General features: G+C 41.1%; 1 protein-coding gene across 3 annotated transcripts; it reads left to right on the plus strand.

Moving 5' to 3' along the window:
- On the plus strand, positions 1-27,170 carry pstpip1a (proline-serine-threonine phosphatase interacting protein 1a). Of its 3 annotated transcripts, none has more exons than XM_014124824.3 (17): positions 1-129; positions 5,757-5,850; positions 7,790-7,890; positions 7,985-8,059; positions 8,183-8,217; positions 8,332-8,438; positions 8,871-8,933; positions 11,232-11,336; positions 11,815-11,860; positions 13,139-13,218; positions 13,408-13,506; positions 13,701-13,797; positions 15,055-15,142; positions 15,267-15,352; positions 21,640-21,749; positions 21,875-22,025; positions 24,598-27,170. In XM_014124824.3, exons 2-16 carry the CDS (start codon positions 5,836-5,838, stop codon positions 22,004-22,006), a joined length of 1,239 nt encoding a protein of 412 aa, XP_013980299.1. In that variant the 5' UTR covers positions 1-129; positions 5,757-5,835; the 3' UTR covers positions 22,007-22,025; positions 24,598-27,170. The 3 variants fall into 3 exon arrangements, 2 of the variants coding, with proteins under 2 accessions (XP_013980299.1, XP_013980297.1); XR_014379087.1 differs by lacking the exons at positions 1-129; positions 5,757-5,850 and adding an exon at positions 6,127-6,277 and having other exon boundaries at positions 24,598-25,420; positions 25,610-27,170; XM_014124822.3 differs by lacking the exons at positions 1-129; positions 5,757-5,850 and adding an exon at positions 6,127-6,277.

Genomic DNA, 27,170 nt, shown 5'->3' on the forward strand with positions numbered 1-27,170 from the left:
GGCAACCAAGTAAATAGGCGGGATAAAAACAAGAAATTACATTTTTGTCAAGTCGATGTTCTCGTCTTGTCATCCTCATCATTATTGCCCAAATATTTACCCAAACTGTTCGAACTGGAGCACGCAAAGGTTTGTTTACGATAATTATTCCTACAGATTGCCAGGCTATCGCTTGTAGCTAACGCGTCTGACTTCAGACTTGTCACCAAATCATGTATTTCATGGAAGTTCGGAGTATTATCATCCTAGCCAAGCAATATCCTAGTATTAAGCGTAGGCACATCGTTTTTTGGCTCAATGACTGTCAGCCAAACTTTGGTGTCAGTGGAGGCTGCTGAGGGAAGGATGGCACATAAATGGCTGGAGCAAATGGAATGGCATCAACCACATGGAAACCATAGCTGTATTCAAATACTCATACTAACTGCACTAACCTTACTACTTGTGACATAAATTGAGTATGTAGTATGCTTATTGGTCATGGTATGGATATAGTTAGTATGTTCCCAGATTCTTACTACATTCGCCAAAATACAAAGTATACAAGCAGTAGATACGAGTGGCACAGCGGTCTAAGGCACAGTATCGCAGTGCTAGAGGCATCACTACAGACCCGGGTTCGATCCCGGGCTGTATCACAACCAGCCGTGATCGGGAGTCCCATAAGGTGGTGCACAATTGGCCCAGCGTCATCCGGGTTAGGGGAGGGTTCAGCCGTGGTAGGCCTGTCATTGTAAATAAGAATTTGTTCTTAACTGACTTGCCTAGATAAATAAAGGCTGAATATTTCTGTGCTTTTAGGGCCCATAATGCAATTCTTCAGAAAATGGGTGTGGCTTCACAACTTTTTCAGATTTAAAGAAAATGGAGAGAAATATGCAGCTGAAGTCCGAAAGAGAGCGGATACAAATTCATTGCTTTAACTAATTATGACAAATGTTAAGAAAATGATATCCAATGGTATAAAGTAATGACTTTTGAAATAAGTTATGTTACATGTTCTGTTGGCTGACAATTTGTTAGCTACACTAACCTTACGAACCACATAGCATATCATTACAGTAGTTGCTTGTCTGTACCAGTATGTTAGCTAGCTACTTAACGTTAGTTGGCTACTAATACATCGAACTTGTCAGTATATTAACTATATGCTATATCTAACTAACTACCCAACGTTTATTGACTTGATTATTCACGTCATGCTTAGCTAAGTGGTATAGTCATTGTGCGTTGTCAATGGATATTGCTAATGAAGTCGTAAGATGTCTAGCTAGTAATTTGTTAGCTATGCTAACAAGCTAGCAAGAAGTTGCATAGCAACAGCATCAACTTCCAGTAGACAGAAGAAGCGCTAGTACACTCAACTGAAAGGATACTGTTTGTTTGCACTATACTAAAATGACCTAATAGTATGTAGAATATACTCATTAATGATGTAGTAGAAAGTATGTTAGTATAGGTATTTGAACACAGCTCATGTGTTTGATGTATTTGATACCATTCCGCTCCAGACATTACCACGAGCTAGCAAAAACTTCCGGTAGACAGAAGAAGCGCTAGTACACTCAACTGAAAGGATACTGAAAGGATACATTGCAGTATACTGTAATGAAACAGGCAGGGAGCAGGTCTCGAACCCTCGACCTTCAAGCCCGAAGACCGAGCATGCTCAAGCGGCAGAGTCGATTTCTGCGCTTATAAACCCAGGGTCGTCACAATACTAAAATTACCACATAGACTCAGCAAAAAAATAAACGTCCCTTTTTCAGGACCCTGTCTTTCAAAGATAATTCGTAAAAATCCAAATAACTTCACAGATCTTCATTGTAAAGGGTTTAAACACTGTTTCCCATGCTTGTTCAATGAACCATAAACAATTAATGAACATGCACCTGTGGAACGGTCGTTAAGACACTAACAGCTTACAGACGGTAGGCAATTAAGGTCACAGTTATGAAAACTTAGGACACTAAAGAGGCCTTTCTACTGACTCTGAAAAACACCAAAAGAAAGATTCCCAGGGTCCCTGCTCATCTACGTGAACATGCCTTAAGCATGCTGCAAGGAGACATGAGGACTGCAGGCGTGGCCAGCGCAATGAATTGCAATGTTGACATGACATCCTGACATGACCCTCCAGCATGACAATGCCACCAGCCATACATACTGCTCGTTCTGCCATGGCCAGCGAAGATCCCAGATCTGGGACCTGCTGGATCGGAGGTTGAGGGCTAGGGCCATTCCCCCCCCCCCCCCAGAAATGTCCAGGAACGTGCAGGTGCGTTGGTGGAAGAGGGGGGTAACATCTCACAGCAAGAACTGGCAAATCTGGTGCAGTCTATAAGGAGGAGATGCACTGCAGTATTTAATGCAGCTAGTGGCCACACCAGATACTGACTGTTACTTTTGATTTTGTCCCCCCCCCTTTGTTCAGGGACACATTATTCCATTTCTGTTAGTCACGTCTGTGGAACTTGTTCGGTTTATGTTCAACTGTTGAATCTTGTTATGTTCATACAAATATTTAGACATGTTAAGTATGCTGAAAATAAAAGCAGTTGACAGTGAGAGGACATTTCTTTTTTTGCTGAGTTAGTATGTAGTATATACACACTAAATATGTAGTATAGAGTATGTTAGTATGGGTGTTCGAACACAGCTCATGTGTTTGATGTATTTGATACCATTCCGCTCCAGACATTTACCACGAGCCTGTCCTCACCAATTAAGGTGCCACCAGCCTCCTGTGTTTGGTATAGCTAGCTACAGTATCTACTGTATGCATTGTTTTTGCCCCTACTCCCAACTCGCTCTCTTCAATGTCCACCACCAGGTGGCGCTAGTCTACACTTTTTCATAGTAGTGTAGAATCAGACAACATATTACAGTATATAATCATTCTAAAGATGTATACTTCTTTAAGCTTACAAAAGATGCAAACATTACTGTAACATTATGCATTTTTCCTTCTTCATAGATGAAATATGCAGTTTTAACCATTGCATTGCTTGTGATGCACTTTGGAAAGAGCTCCCACAATCATGAAAAACATTGTGTCCACCAGCACTGAGCATGGCATGCAGTGGTACCCAACGTTTTTCGGTTACTGTACCACCAACTGAATTTTACTCTGCCTAGAGTACCCCTAAATGACCCCCTCATGTGCATTTTACCAGTAACCCTATGGTCTCATGAGTTTTCTGAAGTACCTCCTGTGGATAGGACAAATACCCCCAGGGGTCCCAGTACCCCTGGTTGAAAACCACTGTTCTGCTGGGAACTTCAAATTGATCAGAAATACAGTGTAGACATTGTTAATGTTGTAAATGACTATTGTAGCTGGAAATGGTAGATTGTTTATGGAATATCTACATAGGCGTACAGAGGCCCATTATCAGCAACCATCACTCTTGTGTTCCAATGGCACGTTGTGTTAGCTAATCTAAGATTATAATTTTAAAAGGCTAATTGATCATTAAAAAACCCTTTTGCAATTATGTTAGCACAGCTGAAAACTGTTGTCCTGATTAAATAAGCAATAAAACTGTCCTTCTTTAGACTAGTTGAGTATCTGGAGCATCAGCATTTGTGGGTTCGATTACAGGCTCAAAATGGCCAGAAACAAAGTACTCCCTCCTGAAACTCGTCACTTTATTCTTGTTCTTATTCCGGGATGCTGGCCTTCTAGGCAGAGTTGCAAAGAAAAAGCCATATCTCAGACTGGAAATAAAAGATTAAGATGGAAAAAATAACACAGACACTGGACAGAGGAACTCTGCCTAGAAGGCCAGCATCCCGGAGTCGCCTCTTCCCTGTTGACGTTTAGACTGGTGTTTTGCGGGTACAATTTAATGAAGCTGCAATTTGAGAACTTGTGAGGCGTCTGTTTCTCAAACTAGACACTCTAATATACTTGTCCTCTTGCTCAGTTGTGCACCGGGGCCTCCCACTCCTCTTTCTATTCTGGTTAGAGCCAGTTTGCGCTGTTCTGTGAAGGGAGTAGTACACAGCATTGTACGAGATCTTCAGTTTCGTGGCAATTTCTTGCATGGAATAGCCTTCATTTCTCAGAACAAGAATAGACTGACGAGTTTCAGAAGAAAGTTATTTGTTTCTGCCCATTTTGAGCCTGTAATCGAACCCACAAATGCTGATGCTCCAGATACTCAACTAGTCTAAAGAAGGACAGTTTTATTGCTTATTTAATCAGGACAACAGTTTTCAGCTGTGCTAACATAATTGCAAAAGGGTTTTTTAATGATCAATTAGCCTTTTAAAATTATAATCTTAGATTAGCTAACACAACGTGCCATTGGAACACAAGAGTGATGGTTGCTGATAATGGGCCTCTGTATGCCTATGTAGATATTCCATAAACAATCTACCATTTCCAGCTACAATAGTCATTTACAACATTAACAATGTCTACACTGTATTTCTGATCAATTTGAAGTTTTTTTAATGGACAAAAAATGTGCTTTTTTTTTTCAAAAACAAGGACATTTCTAAATGACCCCAACATTTTGAACGGTGGTATATATATATATATAATATATATATATATATATATACCACTTTTAGAAGATTTAGTTTGTGCGGTTCATTTTTTATCTGAACGTCATTGTTCAAAGACACTCACTCAGTTGATATAATGGTAAAGTAGGGATACTGTATGTGTAATGGATTGTCCCTACAGAGGAGATCACACTATTGATTCAACATGTCTACAAGAAATACGCATTGGATGATGCAGATGTGCGCTTCCCTGAATTTGACACCAACAACGTTGTTGTGTCCTGGCTCTCCTTGAATGAGTCAGTAATATTGATGAGAATGCTGTTCTGGAAGATCCAGGGGAATTATCTCTCAGACTTGTATGATCACCTTAGTTGTACCAGTTAGCCTGTATTTTATTGTTGACAACATATGGATCGCACATGCTCTACACCTCACAGTACTTATCAATCTTTTCCTTTTTAGCTCCACTTTAAAATAAAATAAGCACTTTGACTTTGCTGAGGTGGATGGCACACCAGGCCTTAACCTAACCAAGTTTCTCCCATTACACACCCATCTGAAGTGGATCACATGACTGTGAGACATTTCTACGCAGAAAAAGCTGTTTACGTGTGTATTTAGATGAGCAAGGATGTAGAATGAAACGTTTTGTGCGGTTAATATTTTGCTGTTCATTTTTCTTTTATTTATTTATTTTGGACTTCACATAGTACTCAATCATGCATAAGCCAAAGTTCAGCTAACAGAACACATTCAGTTGTTTGCTGTTGATACATAAGATGGTTGACAGTGGGATCATTTCTGATACTGTTAAGTACGTGATGACCAACTACTGTTTATGGTTGTTTTCCTGTGGTAACTGGGTGGTATGTACTGTAAGGTATGAGTGATACAGTGTGGGCCCAGCAACATCCCCACTGAAGGTGATGTATCATATAACATGTTTATGACTTTCACCTGCACTGGCATTCAGTACTATTATGTACACAGCATCCATGAAATCATTTTGTTTTGCCAAAAACCACAAAGCTGGATAAGTGTCAATAAAGGCTGTGGCTGAAAGATTAATAGTTGCTTTGTTGCATCTATTTTTTGAAAATGACTTTCTTTGGACCTTTATATTAAAACATATTTTCTTATTTGAGGTTGCTAAGATAATGGTAGACTATTTAGATGAGCAAGGATGCAGAATGAAATGTTTGATTTGGTTAATATTTTGCTGTTCATTTTTCTTTTAGGTTTTTTCCCATGAAAATGTGTTGAGTGAATATGACACAGCTAAAGATGAGCTCATCAGTCTAAGTGAATTTATTGGAGATGTTCAAACTAATGGTAAGCACAGAGGAATGCTTTTTGTTTTTCTCAACATACTATGATAGACAAAATGGTTTGTAAATTCTGAGTTTGCTTTCCTGCTTTAGAATGTCTGTTTATGTACTTTAGAGCAGGATGGGTTGCTTGAATGATCCCTTATAGAAAATATATTTAGAAAGATGCCCAAAAGCATGTACTTACAGTATCTATCAAATAACTACCAACTTCAATGTTATCTTAGATGCAGGCTGTATTTGGTAGCTGACACCACACCAAAGCACTTCCTCATTTGAGTCAAACTAGTGAACCAAGCTGGGGGTTTCCTGTGTGTACATTTTCACTGACTTTGACAACCATCAGTGCTTTCTTTGCTGAATCCACTCGCAGAGTATATTATATTTGGTCTATTGCTGAGATGACTTTACAATTCAAAGATGTATTTTGGGTGAGTTACTTTAACATACTGACTAACTACTTTGATGCTCAATCTATATGATCTCTATGGTTAAGATAGGTTAAGGTTATTTTTAGAAATGCACTGTACAGAGGCAATTTTTGTATTATTATTTTTTAAATGTAACCTTTATTTAACTAGGCAAGTCAGTTAAGAACAAATTCTTATTTACAATGACGACCTACCGGGGAACAGTGGGTTAACTGCCTTGTTCAGAGGCACATCGACAGATTTTTACCTTGTCAGCACAGGGATCTGAATCAGCGATCTTTCGGTTACTGGCCCAACGCTCTTAACCACTAGGCTACCTGCCGTTATGTTTTTGTGATGACATAACACCTAAGACATTATACCTGCTTCAGAGGCAGTACTTTACTAAATAAACATAGTATTTCTCATTGGCTCTCAGATTGTAGTCTTTACCAATGTGTTTGTTTTATGGCCTCAGCCAATTTCTTGACTAAAACTTTTTTTCAGATGCTTTGTTTAAGAAATATATTAGTAATTATTTTTATGGAAACTTGCTCTTCAGTGTGTCGAATAATAAATGTACTGGTGTATTATGTAATTTATCTAAATAACTAGGCCCCATTTTTGTAAAATAATCGCTGACAAATGTTCTACACAACTTGGTTGTAGCTCATTCTCTTAGCTGGATTGCTCTTTTCAGAGTGTCGGTAAGAGTGGTAAACCTTTCCTGCTGAGCTTCCTTTAAAACTAACCCAACCATAAACAGGCCAGGCTCCCCACTCTTTCTGTTTTCTATCTTCTGACTGTGATGCATTGTCAGAACTACAAAGCCACAGACAACTTCTGGGTTGATTTGCATTGCAGGCTCAGTAGCATAATCCCCTTCTAACCTTTGCAACTGAAAATGAACACATGAAATTCATTCACTTATTGTACATGTTTTCTTATTACTAAGTATTAAATATTTTTTGCATTGAATTATGTTTGATATTGTGTAATACAATACCAGTATTTGGCATTCTGTATTCTACATCTATTTATTTATTTTGGACTTCACATAGTACACAATCATGCATAAGCCAAAGTTCAGCTAACAGAACACATTCAATTGTTTGCTGTTGATACATAAGATGGTTGACAGTGGAATAATTTCTGATACTGTTAAGTACGTGATGACCAACTACTGTTTATGGTTGTTTTCCTGTGGTAACTGGGTGGAATGTACTGTAAGGTATGAGTGATACAGTGTGGGCCAAGCAACATCCCCACTGTAGGTGATGTATCATATAACATGTTTATGACTTTCACCTGCACTGGCATTCAGTACTATTATGTACACAGCATCCATGAAATCATTTTGTTTTGCCAAAAACCACAAAGCTGGATAAGTGTCAATAAAGGCTGTGGCTGAAAGATTAATAGTTGCTTTGTTGCATCTATTTTTTGAAAATGACTTTCTTTGGACCTTTATATTAAAACATATTTTCTTATTTGAGGTTGCTAAGATAATGGTATGATTGTGTATGGTTGTAGGGAGTGGATTTCATCAGTAATGTGGGATATGAGGCTCTCATCCAGAGACTCTGTGAGGGTCGACGGATGTGCAAAGATATGGAGGAGCTCTTGAAGATGAGGTAATTGTTGTCAGCAAAGCATTTCCTACATTGTGTATGAAATTATATTAGGCCACAAATATAAATTAAGAAATATTGTGTTTCCATTGGGTAGGGCATCTGCTGAAGAGAGATATGGCAAAGAGTTGGTGATGATTGCACGCAAGGCAGGGGGACTCTGTGAGATCAAGTGAGTGGCTCTGCTCTCAGGATTCATGGAAACTAAATGCCTTACGTTTTGGTGGAAAGAGAAAGAGGTGTGTGTGTGAAATGAATGTATCTGCACATTCTCACAGTTATCTTCTTTTCACAGCACTTTGAAAGCATCCTTTGACCAACTCAAAGTCCGTAAGTAGAACACAACTTCAGTTGTCCACCTGTTAGCTATGCAGTTGCAACATCTGTCAGCGGCACTCTACTTCATTCCAGATTTGTAATGTTGTCAAACCTCATGTTTTGTAGAAATTGAGAACATTGGGAACCTACACATACAACTGTCTGGGGTGTTAAAGGAAGAGGTCAAGAGGATGGAACAGTTCAGGGAGCGACAGAAAGAGCAGAGAAAAAAGGTTTTGGTTTGACCTTTATAGTATTCACCCACATGAGGAAATTGCACAGGAGTTTTTACTTCTATCTGACAGACAGTGAAGTAATGTGGCTACTATAATCACCCTGTAATTTTTCCAGAATCACTGGACGGTTTGAGTTGTCCCACCTAATGTGAATCTCCCCACCTAAACACTGTAGTGAGATACAGTACATAGATTTCTGTAAGTTAGTATCTCAGGTCATATTCTTGGAACTCTGCATATCTAAAGACAATCTATTGTTAGCTCATTGTGGTGAATATCTACATATGTTGTATGATTAATTCATATACTTTGATATCAAATGTTCATAACCATTTGCTGTTTTCCATGATAAAGGACAGACATCCACTATTGATCTGTAATTGATCAGCTATTTGTGCATCAGTCACAGTATACTTTCCTCTGTCTCAGTTTGAAGGCATCATGGACAAGGTTCAGAAGATAAAGGTGTCTTTATACAAGAAAACAATGGAGGTGAGCACAGTTCCTACCAAAAACCATCTTAATTTCTTTATCTGTATGCTTATTTGTGTGACGTCAAACACTGAACCTTATAGTTATGTTTGTCTGTGGTAGGTAGGGCTCAATGTTTCAAGATTATTTTAGCTTTACTTACAAAGAACCTTTGGTTAGTATGGTTCAAGAAAACCTTAAGGTTTTTCTTTATGCTGGTAAGTAAATTGGTTAAATACACAAAACATATAAGGCACACCACCAAGCGCATACAGATAAAAATGGAATCAAGGAGGGCCATTAAAGTCAGAAGCATTGTGAGAGAGGGTGGAAGAGATAGACGAGCTGTGGAAAGAGCGTAGAGGTATAATAAGCTTCAGTGTAAATGTGAGTGCACAATATGTACTGTAGTACTTTTGTATATACAGTTGAAGTCAGAAGTTCACATACACCTTAGCCAAATACATTTAAACTCAGTTTTTCACAATTCCTGACATTTAATCCTAGTAAAAATAGGTCAGTTAGGATCATCACTTTATTTGAAGAATATGAAATGTCAGAATAATAGTAGAGAGAATGATTTATTTCAGCTTTTATTTCTTTCATCACATTCCCAGTGGGTTAGAAGTTTACATACACTCAATTAGTATTTGGTAGCATTGCCTTTAAATTGTGGGTCAAATGTTTCAGGTAGCCTTCTACAAGCTTCCCACAATATTTGGGTGAATTTTGGCCCATTCCTCCTGACAGAGCTGGTGTAACTGAGTCAGGTTTGAAAGCCTCCTTGCTCACACACGCATGACATCATTTTCAGGAATTTTCCAAGCTGTTTAAAGGCACAGTCAACTTAGTGTATGTAAACTTCTGACTCACTGGAATTGTGATACAGTGAATTATAAGTGAAATAATCTGTCTGTAAACAATTGTTTGTTAACAAGACATTTATGTAGTGGTTGAAAAACGAGTTTTAATGACTCTAGCCTATGTATATGTAAACGTACGACTACAACTGTATAGTGTATGTGGACAAATTAGTGAATTTGACTATTTCAGCCACACCCATTGCTGACTGGTGTATAAAATTGAGCACACAGCCATGCAAGCTACATAGACAAACATTGGCAGTAGAATGGCCTTACTGAAGCACTCAGTGACTTTCAACGTGGCATCGTCATAGGATGCCTCCTTTCCAACAAGTCAGTTCGTCAAATTTCTGCCCTGCTAGAGCTGCCCCAGTCAACTGTAAGTGCTGTTATTGTGAAGTGGAAATGTCTAGGAGCAACAACAGCTCAGCCGCAAAGTGGTAGGCTACACAAGCTCACAGAACGGAACCGCCAAGTGCTGAAGTGCATATCGCGTAAAAACCGCCTGTCCTCGATTGCAACAATCACTACCGAGTTCCAAACTGCCTCTGGAAGCAACGTCAGCACAAAAACTGTTCGTCAGGAGCTTCATGAAATGGGTTTCTATGGCCGAGCAGCCACACACAATCACCATGCACAATGCCAAGTGTCGGCTGGAGTGGTGTGAAGCTCGCCTCCGTTGGATTCTGGAGCAGTGGAAACACGTTCTCTGGAGTGGTGAATCACGCTTCACCATCTGGCAGTCCGACGGACTAATCTGGGTTTGGCAGATGCCAGGACAACACTAACATAGTGCCAATTGTAAAGTTTGGTGGAGGAGGAATAATGATCTGGGGCTGTTTTTCATGGTTCGGGCTAGGCCCCTTAGTTCCAGTGAAGGGAAATCTTAACGTTACAGCATACAATGACATTCTAGACGATTCTGTGCTTCCAACTTTGTGGCAACAGTTTGGGTAAGGCCCTTTACTGTTTCAGCATGACAATGCCCCAAGTGCACAAAGCGAAGGCCATACAGAAATGGTTTGTCAAGATCGGTGTGGAAGAACTTGACGGCTTGCATAGAACCCTGACCTCCACTCCATCGGACACATTTGGGATGAATTGGAAACGCAGACTGTGAGCCTTCCCAGAATGGAATGAGATGTTCGACGAGCAGGTGTCCAGATACTTTTGGTCATGTAGTGGATGTGTGAATTCTGTGGCAAGCCGAGGGAGCGCCTCTGAAACATCTTAACTCTCGGCTTAGCAAATCCTGCTTTGTTTGTTTTATCTTAGTCTCTCTGCTTACACATGCATCTCTCGCTCTCAATTGTACTTTGTTCCTCATCTTGCAGCAACTTCCTGTAAAGTTTCAAATAATAATAGCTGTCAGTATCTAATAATTGGAGGTTTGTACATTGTGTAGTATTGTAAACCAGACAACAAGTTCACTTTCTGTGTGTCCTTTCCCTCCCAGTCTAAGAGAACTTATGACCAGAGGTGCAGAGAGGCGGATGAGGCAGAGCAAGTTGCTGAGAGGATGATTAGTGTAGCTACCACCACATCCAAGCAAGCTGAGAGGGTAAATCACTTTACTCTTCCCATCCACACTGGACAACACACCTACTTACCTGACAATGGGAACAAGGCTTAGAAATAGACAATTAAGTTGTATGAAATTAGTACACCCTCTGAGTACTTGTGTAAGATTGACCGACAACTACTGTATGTTCAGTCTGTACATGCTTTGAGTTGTTTGAATAATTACAAAGGATGTGTATTGCAGAGGATGTTGGACTTTCGTCATAGAGTGAATGGAAACACGCATTCTGCGCTGTTGCTGTGTGGGGCATTAAGTAAAACCCTTGTTCATGAAGATTAACGCAACCTTCCTCTTCAACTGAGTGTTGAAATAGAACAGAATTTCTATCATTTCCTCTTTAAAGACGTACTAAAGAATTTCCAATTATGTAATTGGAAGTTCATTTCCATACTCTTTAGTACTGACATTTATGCAATGGTTTCCTGCCAGTCACAGTAACATTCCTGTTCGTTTGCAGGTGCACAACAAGTCTAAGCAGTGCAGGGAGGCAGCAGGAGAGGCAGGTAAGGGATACTAGGCTAGTGAGCTCCTATCTTTTCCTATTTTTTGTATCTAAATACTACAAATAAAGGCAGTCTATGACTTGGCTAATTAAAGATCCTCAAAATCAAGGTTGATGAGAAGCCACAGCATGATTTGACAGCTTGGTTGTGTTTCCCTTTCATCACCATATTGCTGAGATTTAACAGAAATGAACTGTTGTACAATGACTTCAGTTCCTATTTAATCAATGACTTCAGTTCCTATTTCATCAATGACTTCAGTTCCTATTTCATCAAGTTATCTTGGAATTGGCTTCTAACATGCAGATGATATTTCGAAAGGCCATAGATATTGTTCCCTCCACTTAACCTTCACAAATTCTTCCAGCATAGGAGTCATTAAAGGAAACATGTACAACTGACAATCTCTTAGAACAAAATATATACTATTGGAACCAAGACTTCAAAATAACTGGTATTGGCACAAGTTGGTGGGAATGTTGGCACATAACTAATGAAATTACAGTTAACAAAAATGTAGGGTTAATCCAGTATAAATTAATGTATAGAATTTGTTACGCGAGACAAAATTCACAAATTCTATAGCACAACGGCAGTCATGTCTTAAATGTAAAACTGACAATGACTCAATAATCCGTGCCTTCTGGGAATCAAATCAAATGTATTTATTAAGCCCTTCTTACATCAGCTGATATCTCAAAGTGCTGTACAGAAACCCAACCTAAACCCCAAACAGCAAGCAATGCAGCTGTAGAATGCTATGAAGTCCAAATGTTTTGGGCGGAGTTAGACAGTTGGCAGTCAGAAATATTACAATGTGGTGAATTTACTTTTATTCCGTCTGTCTGCATATTTAAAGACATGGCATATGAGGATGCAGTGAGATACCCGATGGGCTGGACGATACGTTTATTGTCAATCATCTTGAAAAAAAAACGTGTATACTTAAACTGGAAATCAACCAATCCTCTGTCAACACAATGGAAAGGTCAAAATGTTTTATTATCTAAATGTTGAAAGTGTGTGGGTGACCGAGAAAAACAATATGGTGCAGTTTGCGGCCATGTGGCGGAGAGTGATGCGGGCGCTGGAGATGGAGGGTGTGAGGGAGCAGGTGGGTCTGGGCAGGTGGGATGTCGTTGATGTTTGTGTGTCTCTGTATACTGTCGTTTGTATGTGTATGTTTTGTAATGTAAAAAAATGAATAAAAGGTGAGATGAGAGAAACATAAAGGACTGTGTATTATCTGAGTACCTTCTTTTCTTTTTTTGTCTGCAGAAAAACAATACATGTCAAATATTGAACAGCTAGACAAGATTCGTGAAGAATGGGAGACTACACACGAGACTACTTGTGAGGTACATTAAGCCATATTCTGATGTTAGTCCTAGGAAAGAATTCAAGTTGGATTGAACAGTACGATGAGACAAACTTTTCTTAAATGACGTAAATAATTGTTATCAGACTAGCTGCTGGTTCACAGATTGTTGTAAAAAGGGGTTGTCCATCCAATACAGATTAATCATACAATGGAAATTTGGTTGCAGGTCTTTCAGCAGCAGGAGGGAGATCGTATCAACATCCTGAGGAATGCCATCTGGGTCCACTGTAACCAATTCTCAATGCAATGTGTCAAAGATGATGAGGTTGGTGAAGTTTGTCTTCCCTTACCATGTTGTACTGTAATCCAGTATGTAAGACAATATACAGAATATGTATTGACTGTACCATATAGTAGCTTAAATAACTACTTGATTATAACTGGTCTGTAGAGCTGATTAGTAATTAACAAAGAAAGCCAATTTAATGTGTTTAAGCCGTGCCCAAAATGTACTTTCAGTGTTATGAAGAAGTGAGAAAAACTGTAGAACTGTGTGACATCACGACAGACAATGTATGCTTTGTTGAGATGAAAAGCACTGGCTCAAGTCCACCAGGTAAGTACAGTACACCACCTGTCCAGTTTCCTGGTTTGTGTACATGAATATGTTCCAGGTCTGAACATTTCAATATTATCTCTGAACTCTTTAAATGTCAACTTAGTCAAATATTGATGAGAATAGAGTGTGTATTCAGACACCTTGGATTCTTCACATTTTATTGTGTTACAATGTGGAATTAAAATTGATTTAATTTACATTTTTTTGTCAACAATCTACACAAAATACGCTGTAATGTGTAAGAATGGAAGAATAAAGTGGAAGAATAAAATAAAAAAAATAAAAAATATATATATAATAATGAAAACATAACTAAAATATAGTCGTTGCATAAGTATTCAGCTCCCTGAGTCAATACACGTTCTAAAAACCTTTGGCATCGATTACAGTTGTGAGGCTTGTTGGATAAGTCTATAAGAGTTTTGCACACCTGGATTGTGCAATATTTGCCCATTATTCTTTTCAGAATTCTTCAAGCTCTGTCAAGATGTTGGGGATCATGGCTATAGAGCAATTTTCACAACTTGCCATAGATTTTCAAGTAGATTTAAGTCAAAACTATAACTTGGCCACTCAGGAACATTCACTGTCTTCTTTGTAAGCAACTCCAGTGTAGATTTGGCCTTGTGTTGTAGGTTATTGGCCTGCTGAAAGGGGAATTCCTCTTCCAGTCTCTGGTGTGAAGCAGTTTTTCCTCTAGGATTTTGTCTGTGCTTAGCTGAGTGCAAGCGAGTTGATATAAGACAGGTAAATTGCCGAACCTGGAGTTAGAGCTGGTAAATGCCAGTGTGCCAGTTTTACATTACAAAATTGCAAACTAACATGCGGTTGACACTCGTGCCACCTTAACGCCATCTGAAAATAGATCCCCATGTAACTTATTTTGTGATCTGTTGAGCCAAATTTTACTTCTGAACTAATTTAGGCTTGCCTAAATAAAAGGGCTGAATACTTATGCAATGACTATTTTAGTCATGACTTCTTTATTTTCAAATATATAAAAAGACCGTTTTGTGTAGATTGTTGACAAAAAAGTACAATTAAATCCATTTTAATCCCACTTTGTAACACAATAAAATGTGAAGAAATCCAAGGGGTCTGAATACTTTTGCAAGGCACTGTATGTGGCCACATGGCGAAATAATGTGTTCCCCCTTTGTTTGCACTTTGCAGTGCACCCACCTTTCTGTGATACACATTTTACTTAGGCCTTGGGTGAGTTTGCTTTGCTGAATGCCTGTGGTTTCTTCCCAGCTCCCATTGTGTTTGAGAACTATTATGAGAGGGATCCCTCGACAGACAGCAATGGCAGTGCCTGCTTTGTAGGAGGAGTTATGAAGAGGTTAGAGACACTTAAAAATATTTTCTGTTGCTGCACTACAATAATACATATTTGAAATAATGTAACCATCAAAACAACATCTTTACAATGTGAAACAAAACAAGTTCTATTTAATTACTTTTAGGTTTTCAAACCTTTTGCAAGGGAACTCATCGGCTGGCTCTAAAACAAACGTCAATGACGGTTCACAGCCACTAGCACCACCTACTGGTATGTATGCTGCTAAAATTACTGTAACTACACTGAACAAAAATATAAATGCAACATGTAAAATGTTGGTCCCATGTTTCATGAGCTGAAATAAAAGATCCCAGGAATGTTCCATATGCACAAAAAGCTTATTTCACTCAACTTTGCACAAATTTGTTTACATCCCCATCAGTGAGCATTTCTCCTTTGCCAAGATAATCTATGCCCATGAGCGACTTGTCTTGGTACCCGCTTTTCCCACCAGCAAACAGTCATACACCATAACAATACATACTCACACAATAATGTACAAATGTGACATGTAGGTGCAAAAACAAAAGAGAGATAACTCCAGAGACAACTAATTGGGATTATTTTAAACCAAGGGAAAGGGGATGTGATTGGGTAAGGGAAAAGGAGCAGGTGTGTCTTGTGATTGGCGACTGATGAGTGACACCTGTGACTAGGGCAGAAGGAAAGAAAATACACACACAGGATACCTGTATCCGTAACAGATGGCCACGGGCACGCTGGATAATTGTGCTCTTCACGGATGAATCCCGGTTTCAACTGTACCGGGCAGATGGCAGACAATGTGTATGGCATCGTGTGGATGAGCAGTTTGCTGATGTTAACGTTGTGAACAGAGTGCCCATGGTGTCCATGTGGTCATGGTATGGGCAGGCTTAAGCTACGGACAACGAACACAATTGCATTTTATCGATGGCAATTTCAATGCAGAGATATACCGGACAAGATCCTGAGGCATATTGTCGTGCCATTCATTCGCCGCCATCACCTCATGTTTCAGCATGATAATGCACGGCCCAATGTCGCAAGGATCTGAACACAATTCCTGGAAGCTGAAAATGTCCCAGTTCTTCCATGGCTTGCATACTCACCAATCATGTCACCCATTGAGCATTTTTGGATGCTCTGGATCAAAATGTACGGCAGCGTGTTCCAGTTCCGCCAATATCCGTAGAGCTGTAGAGCCTCTAGCCCTGCTCAATATGCCTTAACCAACCATGTTGTTCCACCTCCTACATTTGCGATGACATCACCTGGATTAAACGTCTCTAGAGACTATATCTCTCTCATCATTACTCAATGCCTAGGTTTACCTCCAATGTACTCACATCCTACCTTACACTATGTCTGTACACTATGCCTTGAATCGATGCTATCGTGCCCAGAAACCTGATCCTTTTACTCTCTGTTCCAAATTTGCTAGACGGCCAGTTCGTATAGCCTTTAGCCGTACCCTTATCCTACTTCTCCTCTGTTCCTCTGGTGATGTGGAGGTTAATCCAGGTCCTGCAGTGCCTAGCTCCACTCCCACTCCCCAGGTGCTCTCATTTGTTGACTTCTATAACCGTAAAAGCCTTGGTTTCATGCATGTTAACATTAGAAACCTACTCCCTAAGTTTGTTTTACTCACTGCTTTAGCACACTCTGCCAACCCGGATGTCTTAGCTGTGTCTGAATCCTGGCTTAGGAAAACCATCAAAAACCCTGAAGTCTCCATCGTTAACTATAACATTTTCCGCCAAGATAGCCTGCAGAGTTCTGTATTACTATCCAAGTCTGTACCCAAACAATTCGAGCTTCTACTTCTAAAAATTCACCTTTCCAGAAACAAGTCTCTCACTGTTGCCGCTTGCTATAGACCTCCCTCTGCCCCCAGCTGTGCCCTCTATACCATATGTGAATTGATTGCCCCCCCCATCTATCTTCTGAGCTCGTGCTACTAGGTGACCTAAACTGGGACATGCTTAACACCCCGGCCATCCTACAAACTAAGCTTGATGCCCTCAATCTCACACAAATTATCAATGAACCTACCAGGTACAACCCCAAATCCATAAAACACGGGCACCCTCATAGATGTCATCCTAACTAACTTGCCCTCCAAATACACCTCTGCTGTTTTCAATCAAAATCTCAGCGATCACTGCCTCATTGCCTGCATCCGTAATGGGTCTGCGACCAAACGACCACCCCTCATCACTGTCAAATGCTCCCTAAAACACTTCTGCGAGCAGGCCTTTCTAATCGACCTGGCCGGGGTATCCTGGAATGACATTGACCTCATCCAATCAGTCGATGATGCCTGGCTATTCTTTAAAAGTGCCTTCCTCACCATCTTAAATAAGCATGCCCCACTCAAAAAATGTAGAACTAGGAATAGATATAGTCCTTGGTTCACTCCATACCTGTCTGCCCTTGATCAGCACAAAAACATCCTGTGGCGTTCTGCATTAGCATCGAATAGCCCCCGTGATATGCAACTTTTCAGAGAAGTTAGGAACAAATATACACTGGTATTTAGAAAAGCTAAGGCTAGCTTTTTCAAACAGAAATTTGCATCCTGTAGTAGTAACTCAAAAAAGTTCTGGGACACTGTAAAATCCATGGAGAATAAGAGCACCTCCTCCCAGCTACCCACTGCTCTGAGGCTAGGAAGCACTGTTACCACCGATAAATCCACTATAATTGAGAATTTCAATAAGCATTTCTCTACGGCTGGCCATGCTTTCCACCTGGCTACCCCTACCCCGGTCAACAGCCCGGCACCCTCCACAGCAACCCGCCAAAGCCCCCACCATTTCTCCTTCACCCAAATCCAGATAGCTGATGTTCTGACAGAGCTGCAAAATCTGGACCCATACAAATCAGCCGGGCTAGACAATCTGGACCCTCTCTTTCTAAAATTATCTGCTGAAATTGTTGCAACCCCTATTACTAGCCTGTTCAACCTCTCTTTCGTATCGTCTGAGATTCCCAAAGATTGGACAGCTGCTGCGGTCATCCCCCTCTTCAAAGGAGGGGACACTCTAGACCCAAACTGCTCCAGACCTATATCTATCCTACCCTGTCTTTCTAAGGTCTTCGAAAGCCAAGTTAACAAACAGATTACCGACCATTTCGAATCCCACCATACCTTCTCCGCTATGCAGTCTGGTTTCAGAGCTAGTCATGGGTGCACCTCAGCCACGCTCAAGGTCCTAAACGACATCATAACCGCCATCGATAAGAGACATTACTGTGCAGCCGTAGTCATCGACCTGGCCAAGGCTGCCAACTCTGTCAATCACCACATTCTTATTGGCAGACTCGACAGCCTTGGTTTCTCAAATGATTGCCTCGCCTGGTTTACCGACTACTTCTCTGGTAGAGTTCAGTGTGTCAAATCGGAGGGCCTGTTGTCCGGACCTCTGGCAGTCTCTATGGGTGTGCCACAGGGCTCAATTCTCGGGCCGACTCTCTTCTCTCTGTATACATCAATGATGTTGCTCTTGCTGCTGGTGATTCTCTGATCCACCTCTACGCAGACGACACCATTCTGTATACTTCTGGCCCCTCTTTGGACACTGTGTTAACTAACCTCCAGACGAGCTTCAATGCCATACAACTCTCCTTCCATGGCCTCCAACTGCTCTTAAACGCAGGTAAAACTAAATGCATGCTATTCACTACTCTGGACGGCTCTGACTTAGAATACGTGGACAACTACAAATACCTGGGTGTCTGGTTAGACTGTAAACTCTCCTTCCAGACTCACATTAAGCATCTCCAATCCAAAATTATATCGCAACAAAGCATCCTTCACTCATGCTGCCAAACACACCCTCGTAAAACTGACCATCCTACCTATCCTCGACTTCGGTGATGTCATCTATAAAATAGCCTCCAACACTCTACTCAACAAACTGGATGCAGTCTATCACAGTGCCATCCGTTTTGTCACCAAAGCCCCATACACTACCCACCATTGCGACCTGTTCGCTCTCGTTGGTTGGCCCTCACTTCATACTCGTCGCCAAACCCACTGGCTACAGGTTATCTACAAGTCTCTGCTAGGTAAAGCCCCGCCTTATCTCAGCTCACTGGTCACCATAGCAGCACCCACTCGTAGCACGCGCTCCAGCAGGTATATCTCACTGGTCACCCCCAAAGCCAATTCCTCCTTTGGTCGTCTTTCCTTCCAGTTCTCTGCTGCCAATGACTGGAACGAACTGCAAAAATCTCTGAAGCTGGAGACTCATATCTCCCTCACTAGTTTTAAGCACCAGCTGTCAGAGCAGCTCACAGATCACTGCACCTGGACTTTACAGTCCATCTGTAAACAGCCCATCTATCTACCTACCTCATCCCCATCAAATCAAATGTATTTATATAGCCCTTCGTACATCAGCTGATATCTCAAAGTGCTGTACAGAAACCCAGCCTAAAATCCCAAACAGCAAGCAATGCATGTGAAAGAAGCACGGTGGCTAGGAAAAACTCCCTAGGAAAAACTCCCTAGAAAGGCCAAAAACCTAGGAAGAAACCTAGAGAGGAACCAGGCTATGAGGGGTGGCCAGTCCTCTTCTGGCTGTGCAGGGTGGATATTATAACAGAACATGGTCAAGATGTTAAAATGTTCATAAATGACCAGCATGGTCAAATAATAATAATCATAGTAGTTGTCGAGGGTGCAACAAGCACGTCCGGTGAACAGGTCAGGGTTCCATAGCCGCAGGCAGAACAGTTGAAACTGGAGCAGCAGCACGGCCAGGTGGACTGGGGACAGCAAGGAGTCATCATACCAGGTAGTCCTGAGGCATGGTCCTAGGGCTCAGGTCCTCCGAGAGAAAGAGAGAATTAGAGAGAGCATATTTAAATTCACACAGGACACCGGATAAGACAAGAGAAATACTCCAGATGTAACAGACTGACCCTAGCCCCCTGACACATAAACTACTGCAGCATAAATACTGGAGGCTGAGACAGGAGGGATCAGAAGACACTGTGGCCCCATCCGATGATACCCCCGGACAGGGCCAAACAGGCAGGATATAACCCCACCCACTTTGCCAAAGCACAGCCCCCACACCACTAGAGGGATGTCTCCAACCACCAACTTACCGTCCTAAGACAAGGCCGAGTACTGTATTTATTTATTTATCTTGCTCCTTTGCACCCCAGTATCTCTACTTGCACATTCATCTTCTGCACATCTACCATTCCAGTGTTTTAATTGCTATATTGTAATTATTTCGCCACCATGGCCTATTTATTGCCTTAACTTACCTAATTTGCACTCACTGTATATAGACTTTTTAGTTTTCTTTTGTTCTACTGTATTATTGACTGTATGTTTTGTTTATTCCATGTGTAACTCTGTGTTGTTGTATGTGTCAAATTGCTACGCTTTATCTTGGCCAGGTCGCAGTTGCAAATGAGAACTTGTTCTCAACTAGCCTACCTGGTTAAATAAAGGTGAAATAAAAAAATTTAAATCCAGCAACTTCGCACAGCCATTGAAGAGGAGTGGGACAAGGCCACAGGCCACAATCAACAGCCTGATCAACTCGTATGTGAAGGAGTAGTGTCGCGCTGCATGAGACAAATGGCGTTCACACCAGATACTGACTGGTTTTCTAATCCACGCCCTTACCATTTTTTTTTAAGGCATATGTGACCAACAGATGCATATCTGTATTCCCAGTAATGTGAAATCCATAGATTAGGGCCTAATTAATCTATTTCAATTGATTGATTTCCTTTTATGAACTGTAACTCAGTAAAATCTTTGACATTGTTGCATGTTGTTGTGTTTATATTTTTGTTCAGTGTAAATACAGTAAGTGTGGTACTTTTCATTGTGTGTAGGACTGTCAATAGAAACCATTTTGTGGACAGGGTCAGGGAGATAATGTTTTTCCACTGCACCAATTTGTAAGTCGCTCTGGATAAGAGCGTCTGCTAAATGACGGTAAATGTAAATGTCATTACATTGTTATTTGTCAGGTAAAAACAGAGACGAAGAGGATTGTGATGTATGTTTTTTTTCTATGTTCCCTCATAACAATGCATTGTGTTGATCTAAAAGGGAAAAGTCTTGTTGCACTCAAATAGTAGTAGCCCATAACATTATCATGCAGGTTTTCCATCTATTTACTTGACCACCAGGGGGCACAAACATCCATCTGATTGCAGGCCAACTGTCCCCTAACATAACGTATTGGGCCAAGAAAGATGCCTGAGCGGAGTTCCCACTTCTGTTTTTCAGGGGAAATGGAAGTTAGGTTAAAAATACCGTATTCCTGAAAAACAGAAACGTCGGCTTTCTGCCACCGCCGTTAAGGGTGACTGTCCCTTCGTGTAAAAGTAGCTGTTTCAGCAATATTAAGCAGGGTCTGACACTACATCACATGAGCTTACTCTTTCAGTTCAGTTAATAGAGGTAGTAATGAGGTTTCAAACTGCCAGTGGCTTGACCAAATAACTGATTAATCTGCTTGCTTCTGTGTAATCCTTAGCCAACACATCAGATGGAGTGTACGCCTCCATTCCTGGATTTCAGCAAGTGCAGCCAACCATCTCAGAGAGCAGAGAGGAGTACCAGGCTCTGTATGACTATGAGGCTCAGGTCAGAATACTCTGACACTTTATATGCCTACATTCAATATATAGGCCTACACTAAGAATGAGTGGATTCACGTTTCTGTAACATTTGAACCACAACTTGCCTAACCCGGCCTTGTCCATCTCTAGGGTGAGGACGAGCTGTCCATGTGTGCAGGGGAGACGGTTGTGGTCATTGAACAAGATATGGATGGCTGGTGGACTGTGGAGAGAAATGGCATGTCAGGACTGGTCCCTGGATCCTATCTGGCCAAAGAATGAACTCTTCTTGGCACAAGTAGTAAGGCTATAGGGCACATAGCATACCCCCACCCTGCATGTCTTAGTTTGACCATTTTCTCTAAGCCTTACAGGGCTGATAATGTTAGCTCAGTCTTGGCTATATGTGTTGTTGAGTAACATTACTGACCTGAGACAATGGTTTTATCTAATGATGGAGATTATTCACTTATGTATTGTCAAGATGGAAAGACGTGCACTTACCTGTTTTACTTTCCTCTCGAGTCTACAAGCACAACAGTTTGTGGGTTGTTACACAAATAGAGTACATTTTGCTTCCCTATGATATTTTAAGTAGAAATTGTGCAACAATATTGAACTTTAAAAGCCTCCCAGCTAACAATTATAGAGAGAGAGAACGTTTTTGTAAAGTTAGCCGTAATGTTCCCCTAATGTTTGTGTCCAGTTTTCCGTTAGTTAAGGGAACATTCTATCTATGTTAGCATAAACCTTCAGAGAACCTTTTTAGCATGTTTTGATGTTAGTTAGAACATTCCCTTAATGTCAAACAGAATATACCCAGAACCTGGTTACCACATTCTAAAAATATACAATGTTAATGTTCTAGACACGTTTCATGAGAACGTTGCAGGAACATTCATGTGTCCAGTTTTCTGTAGGAGAATATTCCATCAACGTCCCACCAAACATACACAGAACATGGTTGCCATATTCTCAGAACCTAAGATATTAATGTTCTAGACACGTTTCATGGGAATGTTGCAAGAACATTTGTGTATCAACTCACTGCCTTCCTGAAGACAAACAATGTATATGAAATGCTTCAGTCTGGTTTTAGACCCCATCATAGCACTGCGACTGCACTCGTGAAGGTGGTAAATGACCTTTTAATGGTGTCAGACCAAGGCTCTCCATCTGTCCTCGTGCTCCTAAACCTTAGTGCTGCTTTTGATACCATCGATCACCACATTCTTTTGGAGAGATTGGAAATCCAAATGGGTCTACATGGACAAGTTCTGGCCTGGTTTATATCTTATCTGTCGGAAAGATATCAGTTTGTCTCTGTGGATGGTTTGTCTTCTGACAAATCAACTGTAAATTTCGGTGTTCCTCAAGGTTCCGTTTTAGGATCACTATTGTTTTCACTTTATATTTTACCTCTTGGTGATGTCATTCGGAAACATAATGTTAACTTTCACTGCTATGCGGACGATACACAGCTGTACATTTAGATGAAACATGGTGAAGCCCCAAAATTGCCCTCCCTGGAAGCCTGTGTTTCAGACGTAAGGAAGTGGATGGTGGCAAATTGTTTACTTTTAAACTCGGACAAAACAGAGATGCTAGTTCTAGGTCCCAAGAAACAAAGAGATCTTCTGTTGGATCTGACAATTAATCTTGATGGTTGTACAGTCAATCTCAAATAAAACCTTGGCGTTACTATGGACCCTGATCTCTCTTTTGACGAACTAATCAAGCATATTTCAAGGACAGCTTTTTTCCATCTTTGTCACATTGCAAAAATCAGAAACTTTCTGTCCAAAAATGCAGAAAAATGTATCCATGCTTTTGTCACTTCTAGATTAGACTACTGCAATGCTCTACTTTACGGCTACCAGGATAAAGCACTAAATAAACTTCAGTTAGTGCTAAACACGGCTGCTAGAATCTTGACAAGAAACAAAAATGTGATCATATTACTCCAGTGTTAGCCTCTCTACACTGGCTTCCTGTTAAGGCTAGGGCTGATTTCAAGGTTTTACTGCTAACCTACAAAGCATAACTTGGGCTTGCTCCTACCTATCTTTCCGATTTGGTCCTGCTGTACATACCTACAGGTACGCTACGGTCACAAGACGCAGGCCTCCTTACTGTCCCTAGAATTTCTAAGCAAACTGCTGGAGGCAGGGCTTTCTCCTATAGAGTTACATTTTTATGGAATGGTCTGCCTACCCATGTGAGAGACGCAGACTCGGTCTCGACCTTTAAGTCTTTATTGAAGACTCATCTCTTCAGTAGGTCCTATGATTGAGTGTAGTCTGGCCCAGGGGTGTGAAGGTGAATGGAAAGGCACTGGAGCAACGAACCGCCCTTGCTGTCTCTGCCTGGCCGGTTCCCCTCTCTCCACAGGGATTCTCTGCCTCTAACCATATTCCGGGGGCTAAGTCACTGGCTTACTGGTGCTCTTCCATGCCGTCCCTAGGAGGGGTGTGTCACCTGAGTGGGTTGAGTCACTGACGTGATCTTCCTGTTCGGGTTGGTGCCCCCCTCGGGTTTGTGCCGTGGGGGAGGTCTTCGTGGGCTATACTCGGCCTTGTCTCAGGATGGTAAGTTAGGGGTTGAAGACATCCCTCTAGTGGTGTGGTGGCTGTGCCTTGGCAAAGTGGGTGGGGTTTATATCCTGCCTGTTTGGCCCTGTCCGGGGGTATCGTCGGACAGGGCCACAGTGTCTCCCGACCCCTCCTGTCTCAGCCTTCAGTATTTATGCTGCAATAGTTTATGTGTCGGGGGGCTAGGGTCAGTCTGTTATATCTGGAGTATTTCTCATGTCTTATCCGGTGTCCTGTGTGAATTTAAGTATGCTCCCTCTAATTCTCTCTCTCTTCTCTCAGAGGACCTGAGCCCTAGGACCATGCCTGAGGACTACCTGGCCTGATGACTCCTTGCTGTCCCCAGTCCACCTGGTCATGCTGCTGCTCTAGTTTCAACTGTTTTGCCTGCGGCTATGGAACCCAGACCTGTTCACTGGACGTGCTACCTTGTCCCGGACCTGCTGTTTTGGACTCTTTCTCTACTGCACCTGCTGTCTCTAACTCTGAATGATCGGCTATGAAAGCCAACTGACATTTACTCCTGAGGTGCTGACATGTTGCACCCTCTGCAACCACTATGATTATTATTATCGGACTCTGCTGGTCATCTATGAACATTTGAACATCTTGGCCATGTTCTGTTATAATCTCCACCTGGCATAGCCAGAAGAGGACTGGCCACCCCTCATAGCCTGGTTCCTCTCTAGGTTTCTTCCTAGGTTCTGGCCTTTCTAGGGAGTTTTTACTAGCCACCGTGCTTCTACATCTGCATTGTTTGCTGTTTGGGGTTTTAGGCTGGGTTTCTGTACAGCACTTTGTGACATTGGCTGATGTAAAAAGGGCTTTATAAATACATTTGATTGATTGAATGTTCTTACCACATTCCCATGAAGCATGTCTAGAGCATATCTTAAATTCTGAGAACATGGTAACCACATTCTGGGTAAGTTCTATTTGACATTAATGGAATGGTTTCTTGGAAGCATTCCTTGCTCATAACGGGAACATTCCTATGAAAGCATTAGTTAATGGTCTACTGAGACTCTTAAGGGAACATGTTTTGTTAGCTGGGCTGTTACATTAAATGAAGTGCCCCTCTGTGGTGAGGTCACCAATGTGATAGGTGAGTATAAGCCAATTTGGTTTCAACAGTGTGTTGTATTCTCTTTGAGATTTTGTCTTTGAAATTTGTATTAAGAATATTGGTAGTAGTAATAATTTGTCATGCAGTAAATAGTTTGTCTGGATTTCCTGAATCAGAAATGCCCTAAAACGTTTTTCTGGTTTGTCCTCTTTCGGGGTTATGGCGAAGGTGACCATAGATGGTTTCTAGATGCATGGAAGGGTTAATTTGACCGAGAACAGTGTGAGCCTCACCCCCTCTAACCTGCTGAAGTAATGGCGACAATGGCGTTCATTATGGCCCTGTCCTTCACCACTTCTACCTGAGTCCGAGCCAGCAACCTGTACACAGCATCCAGTCTAAGCTATCAACTGCCTTTTCTCTCAGGAGGGCAGCATGAGTCCATGTGGAGTGTGTATGGAGAGATCCCGTCCAAACTTCTCTCATGCTGCTGGTGTACTGGTCAGAAAATGGACAAGACTTAATGCACCGTAAAGGATGGTGGTGGCGGCTCAGGTGAGAGATTTGTCTGCTTGGGAAAAAACGGATTATTCCCAGATATTGGAATCGGGACATTATCAAGGGCCATCCACTTTGAACATGTGCCATTGAGAAGACAAACTGAAACACTATTTGAAGAAGAAAATGAAGAAACGCCAGAAGAATGAGTGCCGGGAAGGAGAGGGGTGGTCAAGTGTGCCTGTAATTGCTTTATGCTTGTCCAAAAGTTTTATTTGGGGTATCAGGTTGATTGTGGAGGTCTGTACACTGCAAAATGTATAGTAATTTATACAAAAAATGCATTGAGATACCGACTTGTCATTAACACAGGGACAAATGGGGGCTGTGATGAGAAAATGTAATGAAATATAAGATGAAAATAATGTATGCCAATGTTAGTAGTGCATGCTGTATATTTATTTCCCTGTCTGTAAATGTATATTCTGCCAGTGTGTACCAAGTTGAGGGTCTTAAATTCGAGAGAGACTCAACGCGACGCAGTAGGGACTGTTATTTTAAATTTGGGTTGGATAATTTATCAATAGTTCTAGTCACTCTCTTAGGAACATGAAGGAAGAAGACAAAGTCAAAAGCTCCAGCTGAAATGTCATTGCCAGAATCCATAAATGAAGTTGTGTAATCAAGCATATGTGTAACTGTATGAAATTAAGGTCTTAAGTTAAAACATTCTACTGCAATGGTTTTACAAGTAAGGGGTATGGAATAAGGATCAGTTACTAGTTGGAGTGTACAACCCAGAATGAAGGGTTTGAAAGTGTCTGTGGTTTTTATGCGCTAATTTTGTTTACTTATAATGATGTATTTTGATAGTTTAAGCAATAACCAAATGAATAAAATGTAATAATAATTATCACAGTGATAAGAGGAGGGAGTATACCAGAATGTTTTTTTGTCTGAAGTGATAGTCTTTAATTGTACATTTTGTCTCATATAATCATTGGTTTCTATAGGTGATGGGTAGAGATATGAGGGGGAGACGGTCCCCTCTTCAGACTTTTTGTCAGAACGCCCAGAATAAGTTTTATAAATTTAGGTAGGAGACGGTGCCAGTCACATGCAGGAACCAACCCTATGAACCATGCCTATGTAGATTTTTTGTATAGCCGTATATAAGAGAACTAACGGGACTGCCCCGGCATAGCTCCTGACAGATGTGTACTATGGTGCATTAAGTTTGTTGGAACCGCTCCAACTTGCTGATAATAAAGAATGATTCATTTGAGTTTGA

The sequence above is a fragment of the Salmo salar genome, chromosome 10, assembly GCF_965601325.2.
Source record: "Salmo salar chromosome 10, fSalSal1, whole genome shotgun sequence".
In the NCBI taxonomy this organism is placed as follows: domain Eukaryota; kingdom Metazoa; phylum Chordata; class Actinopteri; order Salmoniformes; family Salmonidae; genus Salmo; species Salmo salar.

Coding starts and splice junctions, on each gene's coding strand:
- pstpip1a (XM_014124822.3), top strand. CDS start 6,248: ATGACTTTACAATTCAAAGATGTATTTTGG. Junction 11,861..13,138: donor GGAGGCAGCAGGAGAGGCAG/GTAAGGGATACT, acceptor TTTTGTCTGCAG/AAAAACAATACATGTCAAAT. Junction 15,143..15,266: donor GTAGGAGGAGTTATGAAGAG/GTTAGAGACACT, acceptor AATTACTTTTAG/GTTTTCAAACCTTTTGCAAG.